Source organism: Ostrea edulis, chromosome 3 (genome assembly GCF_947568905.1).
Source record: "Ostrea edulis chromosome 3, xbOstEdul1.1, whole genome shotgun sequence".
In the NCBI taxonomy this organism is placed as follows: Eukaryota; Metazoa; Mollusca; class Bivalvia; order Ostreida; family Ostreidae; genus Ostrea; species Ostrea edulis.
In genome coordinates this window covers 13,637,982-13,647,905 of record NC_079166.1, presented here as the reverse complement: position 1 = coordinate 13,647,905, position 9,924 = coordinate 13,637,982, and the positions used below count along the sequence as shown (strand labels likewise).

The 9,924-nt window shown below is 34.4% G+C and overlaps 1 protein-coding gene across 4 annotated transcripts; it reads right to left on the bottom strand.

Moving 5' to 3' along the window:
* Positions 1 to 2,329: 2,329 nt before the first annotated feature.
* Positions 2,330 to 9,438, bottom strand: LOC130046267 (uncharacterized). Of its 4 annotated transcripts, none has more exons than XM_056160114.1 (8): positions 8,525 to 9,438; positions 7,722 to 7,835; positions 7,450 to 7,527; positions 5,748 to 5,984; positions 5,533 to 5,645; positions 5,163 to 5,311; positions 3,507 to 3,610; positions 2,330 to 3,409 (listed from the first exon to the last, which is right to left on the bottom strand). In XM_056160114.1, exons 1-8 carry the CDS (start codon positions 9,219 to 9,221, stop codon positions 2,496 to 2,498), a joined length of 2,406 nt encoding a protein of 801 aa, XP_056016089.1. In that variant the 5' UTR covers positions 9,222 to 9,438; the 3' UTR covers positions 2,330 to 2,495. The 4 variants fall into 4 exon arrangements, with proteins under 4 accessions (XP_056016089.1, XP_056016090.1, XP_056016092.1 ...); XM_056160115.1 differs by having other exon boundaries at positions 7,450 to 7,593; positions 7,722 to 7,757; XM_056160117.1 differs by having other exon boundaries at positions 7,722 to 7,757.
* Positions 9,439 to 9,924: the final 486 nt, after the last annotated feature.

Below are 9,924 nucleotides of genomic sequence, written 5' to 3'. Positions count from 1 at the left end.
GATAAAATGTCGATATATCTAAATGTTCAAGTGAAGGCCACAGCAAGATTTTTTTTCTTCCCATGTAGAAGCTTTTGAATAAATACTGCGTCATAAGAATATAAAAACAGGTCTGGGAAGAAAGGAGAACAATTCATTCCCATGGGTATTCCAACAGACTGTTGGAAGGCCTGATCACCAAAGACTAAGAAGATAATGCCAATGAGGAACTTCAGCATATTTTGAAATCAACTTCAGGGTGCTTGTGTGTAGAATCAGAGTGGTATTTAGCAAAGTAATTTTTTGAATGACTTATCACTGGATATGAAAATTTCATTTTTCCATTTTGATTGAGTAAGCAACCCTCTATGATGTCAAAAGGCTTAGTTTTTAATTTATGATGAGGAATAATCGAGTAAAGTGTTGAAAAGCCATACGCTGTAGTGTTGTAGATTTGAGAAAAGTATAAAAGAAGATGAATATTTCCATAATACTGACTAAGTTCAACAACGGGTAATTTTCTCAAAAATTAAAGAAAATCTCCTCGCCACATGCACATCTCCAATACCCATATACACCTAAGGTAAAATACGATGGTATTCACCTGAAAACTCAGGGAGGAGATAGAAGGACAAATCAGGTACTCCCTATGTAGTATTTCCTCAAAACTGACTAAGTTCAACACCATGTAATTTTCTCAGAAAATGAAGGAAATCATAATCCTTTCGAGATGCACATCTTCAATATCAATTCAAACACTGTTAAATACATTTAAAATCAAATTTTATTTTTAAAATATATAATGTAAAACTTATACGGTACCAATTTTGATGCACCAGATGCGCATTTCGACAAATAATGTCTCTTCAGTGATGCTCAACCGAAATGTTTGAAATCCGAAATAACTATGAAGTTTTAGAGCTAAATATAGCCAAAAACAGCGTGACAAAAAAGTGGAGCCAAATTCGTCCAAGGATAAGAGCTATGCACGAGGGAGATAATCCTTAATTTTGAAATGAATTTCTAAATTTTATAACAGCAATTCAATATCTATAAATATCATGATCATGATCTTTATTATATTAATCATAAATATTCTTAAAAATCTTAAAATGCACCTACAAAAGTCATTTTATGGAATAAATGTGAAATCTTCGTCTGAAGTTTTTTTTATATTATGCCTCTACTAAGGATATGTATATGTATGTAAGCGCACTGAAAAGGCCATGACACTGTTGGTTATTTAAAACTCAAATTTTCGACGCAACCCGCGTCTTTATCAAGAGACATATATTAGATAAACAAATAACACACCACGAAAAAACGACAAGTATGAATAATCTACATTAGAAACAAGAATGATACCCTGTTGTACTGAGTGATAAAAATTGTGGTTTCGTTGTAAAGCGTGTTTACTGACGATGGTGTAGAGAGTTTGTACCATGGTCGGGTCGGGATGAAAATAGAATTATTCTTGAAAATTATAGAAATCAGATAAATTTAGAGGGAAAACTTCCAAAACAACGTGATTATGAAATCAAATGGTGGAATGATAATGATATAGAGTGATTAAGTTCAAAACAATATTTGGTAGTCCGTACCAATGATGATTCGGATATGGTAAACAGTGCCATGATTAGTATCTCGTTCGTACAACTTAGTATTTCGTACGTACGACATAACAAAAATTTATATCAATTGGCAGCAATACGCTTCAGTAACAGCCCTATATTATCAATAAATTATAATCTATCATAATTATTTTAGTCACAAGTATTGACCATACTCGGTAGTTCAAGAATCCCCTCAACCCGATTAAACTCTAACTTGAACCATTCTATCACATGAGTTACTGCCCCTGTTATCCTGGTTCCAGTAAAATATATAATGATGAATTATGTCATATATTACTAGAGCAATCAAAGTTTATCATGATGTATCTTATCTCAGTAAGATCATTTAGCTCTCCTGTGATAGAATCGTATATTTTTCTCTTTTGTTCGATCAGTCGCGGCAACTCAGTAGTAGAGGGTTCCCTTTGAAACCACCAGGTCATTAGTTCGAGTCCCGTTTATGTCATAGCCGCGTAAAACATATATAGGTAGTGGTTGCTCCTTTCCCAAACACTTGTGATCTAGAGGTGAGAATCACGGGTCTTTCGAATATGACCTTAAAAACGGGGATCCCATGTCGCAGCAGCGATGGTATGATTTTTTTTTAAAAACCTCACTGCTACGTCGTGGTGCTCTAAGCATAGGTCTAAATTTGTTTGATTTCATCTAAAACTGGTGAAATCTCAATATGAGTGAATAATTCTCTATGGGACGTTCACAAACAAGCAACCAACATCTTTTCTTAACTTTTTAGAAACGATAAATATACTCTCTTTTTCAATCATTCATATGCATAGAATAATGTCACATATTTAAGTGCGGGTGACGAAAATACCATACTACTACTTTGTATTTGGTACAGAAATTAGCTACACATCAACATACTAAAAGGTCTTAGTATGATTACCGCTCTTTGCTGTTAATACATACAAATAAAAATACAAGGCAGATAACTCGCAATCCACAAAATGATGTGATAAAGAAGCCGTCATTTATGGAACACTCTGCAGGAAGCTCGCATCCCAACTGTGTCATCATATCTGAATATCTATCTTTGAACTTTTGCAGGTGTTCAAGGACGTCTCCTCGTTTGTTGAAATTTTTCAAATCTTCATAAACTTTGATTAGACGATGAAATTCATCGATTCCAGCTTCATAGGTTTTCTCCAAATCTTTCTTTCTCTTCAAAGCAAATTGTGCCTCCATCAAATTCTCATACGTCAAAATGATAATAGGGTTGGTAGGGGTATTTTTTATGATAAGTTCTCGTAAATGAAGTCTCTGTCCTATCTCTTCTATAGCCTTTTCATTTTCTGCTAAATCTAGAAGGCACTTTGCGTACAAACATACCAATTCTAGTATAGAATGATCGTTCATGGAACTATGAGATCGCAGTTCTATCGCTTTCTGTAAAACCTCTGCTGTATTTTCGAATCTACTAACCTTGATATATGATTTGCCCAATAATTCCCAAAGCCATGATTTTACATCACTAAAGAGGTCTGGAAAATCTTCAAGTCTTTTGAAACTATTTTCCAATAGTTCCATTGCTCCCTCGATCTGCCCGCTCTCCAACAAAGTTTGGGTAACATTGGTTTCAGATATTATGATTGCTTTCAGGGGAGCATTTGTTTGTTCTTTGATGTGGAGGCCTTTTCTGTAATACTCTGCAGCTTTCACAAACTCCTTTTTTCTTTGATACAAGATACCCATATTGTTCATGATTGATCCAATGATGGGGTGATTTTCTGTTCCAATGACGTGGAGTCTTCGTTTCAGTACCTCCTTTTGAAAAGGTTCCCCTTTATCTGTGTTGCCTATTTGAACAATGCATATAAGTTTTCAGAAAGAAGTATGTAATGACGCTTATAGCAGAGCAAAATGTATATTGCTGTACAAAGGTGAAATATTTACCTGATGCATTGCAAAATATTGCAAGAGATTGCATGGTTTGTAGAATTAAATTTTCATAATGCATTTTCAGCTCCCTTTCCACTTCGAATGCTACCTCCAGGATTCTGTAAAGTAAAAGTAATCTGGGAAAGTTTCATACAGCAACGAGAGAGAGAGAGAGAGAGAGAGAGAGAGAGAGAGAGAGAGAGAGAGAGAGAGAGAGACAGAGAGAGAGAGAGACAGACAGACAGACAGACAGACAGACACAGAGAGAGAGAGTTCAACGCGAGATTCTTTAACTTTATTTCTATGGTAAGAATTTAGAAAATTAACGTTAATCCAGAATCCGCTCTGATATTCTGATGTCGCTAATTCAAAGATCGCAAGAATCACATCAGAATGAACTTAAGACAATCACATTTCTCCGAGATTTAGTAATATTTCCAGATTTTCTAGAATAGAGACACTCATACCCTGGTTCGTATGTACTTATACGTCATATCTTATAGTGAAACATCTTAAATACGGGTTGTTGTTTTTTCGTTGTTTTCCGGGCATGAACAAGAACCATTCTGAATAAAATTGTGCACCTTGCTTCTGTTTCAAGACTTAAATAATTAAAGATTAAACAATGCTGAAGTACAAAAGTACGAAATTATCTAAAGTCGATGTAAATAGATATAGAAAAGGGAATGCTACAATTGTTTCAGACGAATACAAGGTGAAATAAAGGAGATTGAGATTTGTTTGTTTTGCTTTTGCAAGTTGTTCGATTTTCGTTGTGAATGGGTTATCATGCGAGTTGTATGAGTGCTATTTTAGTGATAGTACATGTATATAAACGACTGGTTTTAGGCGTTAGTGGTCAGATTGGGCTTGGCATTGAGCACGGAAAGGAAATCATGCTACCTGGCTGATGTGCAAGATGCCACGTTTCAAAGATGCTTGACATTCTGAATTTGGCGTCCGGTTAGATATAGGACTGATATAGAACGGGTAGTCACTGAATGAAGGGCGCTCTTAAGCGTGCATGTGTCTTTTCCTAGCCGGTAAGCGTGTTTTGTTTGTATTTTTATAGGTCGTATGTTTTGTTTTGTTTTTCGTTTTTTTTAATATTATTGCTCTTAGTTTTAGTAGTAATTAGTTAGGATTCTGTTAAGCAGGCATGTGTAATTCCTAACTGGTAAGCCTGTTTTGTTGGTATTTTAGTTGTTCGTTTGTACGCTTGTATAAGTTTCTTGGTTTTCTATCTGTAGCTAGTTTGTTTTTTTTTAGAAAAAAGAAGTGCATGGATCCACTTCAGACGGACAGGACACGTGTACAGTACGAGAGTCAATTCTACTGCTTTGATCATTTTCTTTAACTCATGTGTTTCAACACTTGCCATGTCTTTTCATTATATATGTAAAAATACTTCACTGAATTGTTAGTATAACCAATATTGCTCTAAAAGTATCAGATATTGTTATCTGTTTATACGTTTATATATATTTCATATTTGAGTGTGGAATGAAAGAGTTTTCTGTTTCGTTTTCTGTGATTTTTAAAAATAATTTATTTTTATTTATTCTACTTTTTTTTCAATCTCTAGCAAAATTAAAAAGAAATTGTTTCAAATCCATTTTGCAAAGTTGCCGCCTAAATCTTTACAATGGAATTTTATGTGATTTTGTTTACCGTATGGCATCAACAAACTTTCCCTGGGATCCCAGATTCCAGCCATAGCTTTGACATAGAAGAGCAAAATAATAATCTCTTCGCTCGGGATGGCGTTGTCGAATTTCCATTGCTGTTTTGAATTTTTCTTCAGCTTGTGCGTAATCGCCCTACAGAAGAAGTCGCAAGCGTAATCCTTAAAAACTACAATGTATATACGATCTGAAAAAAGAGAAATCCAACACCGTCCTGGTGTTAATCTACTCGTACGTTTATGACGTATTATCAATAAGTGAAAAACTTCATTTCTACAATCAGAAGTTTGTTTTATTTATCGCTTATACCTGCTTATTGTAGAATGTCATGGTATGCAAGTGAAAGTCGTATACACCTTAATGTTTGTCAATACTCTTCCGTATCCTGTCAACACTTTTGCTTCGTCCAGATCTGCTCTGAATTCTTGTGCTTTCTTCAAACAGTTTTCATAGAACTCTACACCAACGTCTGTAAAAAGTAGCTTTGTAAATATTATCTGTAATTACCCGTGGATGCTGGAGTTTGAACCATTGTCATATGTTTCAATGTCGAGAAGAATAAGAAGCTTACTATACGTTGCCATGGTTGTGAACATGATGGATCCCCCCGCTATTGTAGTTGCTGCTAAGTCTATAAACACGTGATAGGTGTCTTCCGTGCAGTAGATGACGTCAGTAAACAGTTTGTTAAAGTTCTGGTGCTCTACGTTCAATCTGCATAAAGCATCAGTGTAATCTCTTGTGTGTGTCCTCTTCTCTATCTCCTTTAGAATGTCTGAAAAAGTTTTGCAGAAGCGCGCCCGAACACCTACAAATTAAAGGATTTTGTTATACTGATCTATCATATCGCCAAGCATCACATCCTTGCACATTTTGAACCTCAAAAAACAGATTTACATAAAGTGTATCGGAGGATTTTGGCGCGTTGGAAATACTTGATTTTGTTAAGGTGGATGGAGAAAGTGTGCGAAAAATGAAAGCACCAGACTTTCCATACATATTAATCATCATTGCAATGGATGACAGGGGATGCTTACTACTTCTAGGCAACTGCTCCCACATCTGGTGTGTCCAGGGGTCCATGTTTGCCCAACTTTCTATTTTGTATTGCTTATGGGATTATGAGATTGAGCACTATTCCTTATCTTCACCTTTCATGAAAATCCCCAAAACATTTCAAACCACGACAAAAATTACCATACATTTCCGACATATTTACTAAATGCACGGTATCGCTTTTTATGTCACTCTGTAATTATAAGTAAACATCTATGACAAACGGGATGATTTCAACTTCTCCATCGTCAACTTCCCATATTCATGTAGCAATATTACATTATCACCTGCATATGGTGTTTACATCTCTAATCTGATTCGATACGCAAGAGCTTGTTCTGCGAATGGTCAGATTTTAAATCGAAGCAGGCTACTGACAAAGAAGTTGATGTTGATGATACAGGGGTTCCAACAATCTCGTTTATTAAAATCAGCATTTCGCAATTCTATATTTACAGAAAATATGTATAACTAAACCTTCTTGTCAACTGTATCAGACAAACATTGTCGTAGTAGTAATAACTCATTTTCATTGTTATTTGGATATTTTGTTATATTTAAATACATATACTCGGTGATTCTGATTTTAATCTGTTTTGTTATCTATTTTGAAGTCAGAACTTAATCCTTTATAAGTATTATCCGTTGTTACATTAATGCATAGAGTGAGCTGAACAGTTTGTTTTACAATTTAATTTACTTCGGAATCCATGTTTGAAGTCGGCGGTCGCCTGTGTTTTTGAGTACTTTGCCATTACTTGTGTGCAAGTTAGATAAAATTCTTACTAGAATTAGCCATCAACATCTATTGAGTAATTGTGTTTCTCAATTTCAGTGCTTTTTATTGGATGGCATTAAATGTGCATGCTCTGGTGCGTCCAGGGGTCCATCTCTGCCCAAATCTCTATTTTGTATTGCTTATAGGAGTTATGAGATTGATCACTGTTTGTTATCTTCGTCTTTCATCTTACTGTATAAAAGTTTGAATCCTCGGATCAACATTATGATTTTTATAACTTAAGGTAATGAAAGATGTACTTGCAACCAACTTATTTTCGAGTTTGAGAATTGTTCATAAGAATCCCCTCTCCTAACGAGTTTTCGTCGATCAATGAATATTTCATTTAATCGTAATATACAGAATCATACTGCCGTTTCCACTAGTCCTACTCATGACAAAAATGTTTGCCAGGAATTTCCTAAACACCCTTACGTACCTTTGATATCTTTGATTTTCAAATATTCCTTCATGCAATCTCTCAAAATTCCATGGATATCGAATCTTTTGTCTGAAACTTGTGTAATCAAATGACGATGTAAAAATGTCTGCAGTGTGTCATGTGACTCGTCTTCACCAGACCCTAAAAATTTCAAAATTTAAGACTTAATCACTGACTTTGCTTGACTTATTTGGGTTTAATATGCAAATAAACAAATGAAAATATTATTGTTTACAACAAAATAAGATAATGCAATAGTCACCCATTACCCAATATATCCACCGCCTCTTCTAAATCAAATGTGCCTGGAATGTAATTCACAATTGTTAATTTTTCTTCCAAATCTTTGGGAAGTCTGTCCAAGAAGCCTTTATAAATGGGTTCTAAAATTAGAATAAAGCATTTAAGATCATTTCCGTCAGACATGCATAATCTCACATTTATTTTAAATATGCTTTAGAATGAATCATGACACTTTGAATCAGGCATGGTAAACAAACTGCCAAAGTACAATCTAGACACAAGTTACTTATCTATTGTCTTAATGTTTTAAGGTATTCAATGTATATTGACCATATGTCTTATCTAGTAAATGGATGGTGAAATGTTTGTAACCATGGTATCATTTGAAGGGTTCATCAAATAAAAATAATCCACTATGGTAATTTTCAAAATTTTGTTTACTGCTTGATTTATTTCACTTAGAATTTAACAATAAATTCAATGGGAAGAGCGTGTTTTATTAAAATATTTTTCAAAGAAATTAAATTTTCATTCAGATCTCTTTGTGAAAAATTACATACACTTTATCTTTATGAATACATTAAATTGAATTAATCATTTACCACACAAATGTTTAGAAAAAATAGATTTTTATTTTTACAAAGGGCAGATTACTCTTTAAAAATGGTCTCAACTGCAAAATGATCGGCTTCTAATCATTTTCACCTACTTCACTTTCATCATTAATAAGCAATAATCATTTACGTTGATTTAAATTCTTCAAAATTGGTCATTATCTTTTCGTTATACATTGAATACCTTTAATCTCTCTGCCTATAGATAAACATACCGATTTGCTCATCTTGTGTGTAGCATTCAGAACTCAATATCTTAAGTCTGTGGTGACTAAGTAGATATATAATTTCGTCTACACTCAGTGAGTTGTCCTCTATTTCCCCACCGGTCAGAAGCAATGCCAGAGGAAGACCTTCACAAAGCTCAACAATCTTTGCTATTTTTTCTGTGTCCTTCAGATTTGGACAGATACTCTTTAATAGATCAAAGGAATCCTGAAAAGACAGTTCCTTCAATAAAAACTCCTCACAATCAATAGTTTTCGTGGGAAACCTGGTGGTTGATGTCACCAACACCTTAGTATTTTTCAATTGTGAAAGTGAAAGTAAAATGTCTACACACAAAATATCCTCTTCGGTTTTAAATATATCCTCTGCGTTGTCAAATATAATGACTAAATCGAGTCTCCTTCTTACAATATTTTCACATACGACACTTAGCAATTCTCTAGGGTCATCAACTCCGATTGCCTCCTGTATAAAATGTCTGACAAGCGACTGCAGAATTTCATCAGAATCAGTGATGTTTCGGAGGTCAATCCAAAAGTAAGGTCGTTCGATGTGCTTACAGTATTCTCTTGCTAAAGATGATTTTCCAACGCCTTTCAATCCATGAACGACAACTATATCACATTGTCCGAGTTTTGCTGTCAAATCTGTTAATTCAGATTTTCGACCTATAAAATTGGCCATTGTAGCAACACAGCAAGGAAAACTGCGGTGTTTCCGGTTTTATTCAAACTGATAAAATCTTATCGGTATGTACTTCATGTGAGAGAAGTTAAGTATTCGTAATATTTATTTTGCTCGAACTTCATTCAAGGGTATGCCACTTAACAGTTATATGAAAATAAAACTGAGTACATACTGATAACGATTATTTATTTCAAAGCGCCACAAAATAATCATCTCAAATTACCTATTTTTCATCTTTGTATCATTGATAACTGAAGCGGCAAGGCCCATGGAAGTATCGATTACCTGTCAAACATTTCGAAAAATTAAAATTTTATATTTGACAAAACTCTGTGTATTATGAAAACTACTGAAATAGTTTCCTATGATAATATCAAACATCGTGAAAGATAGTCGACAAATGAAATGTATTGGAAAGGAGCTGGGTGACAGATAATAGGCCATACAGGTAGGTAGCTGACATCTATAAATATGGGTTGCACGTTGTATCAGCTGTCAAAACACCGCAGGGAATTCGGTAAAGAAAGAGTGAACTGGTAAAAACCGCGAAAATTGTCTACAACGGAGGAGTTCAGATTTACAGAAACTGAGGTGGACAGTACGATTACATATTTTTCTAACTTAAATTTCTTTTTAAAAATTATCTACGATATCTGGAAAATAAATAAAACCCGTCACCACCGAAAAGAAACTGAAGATA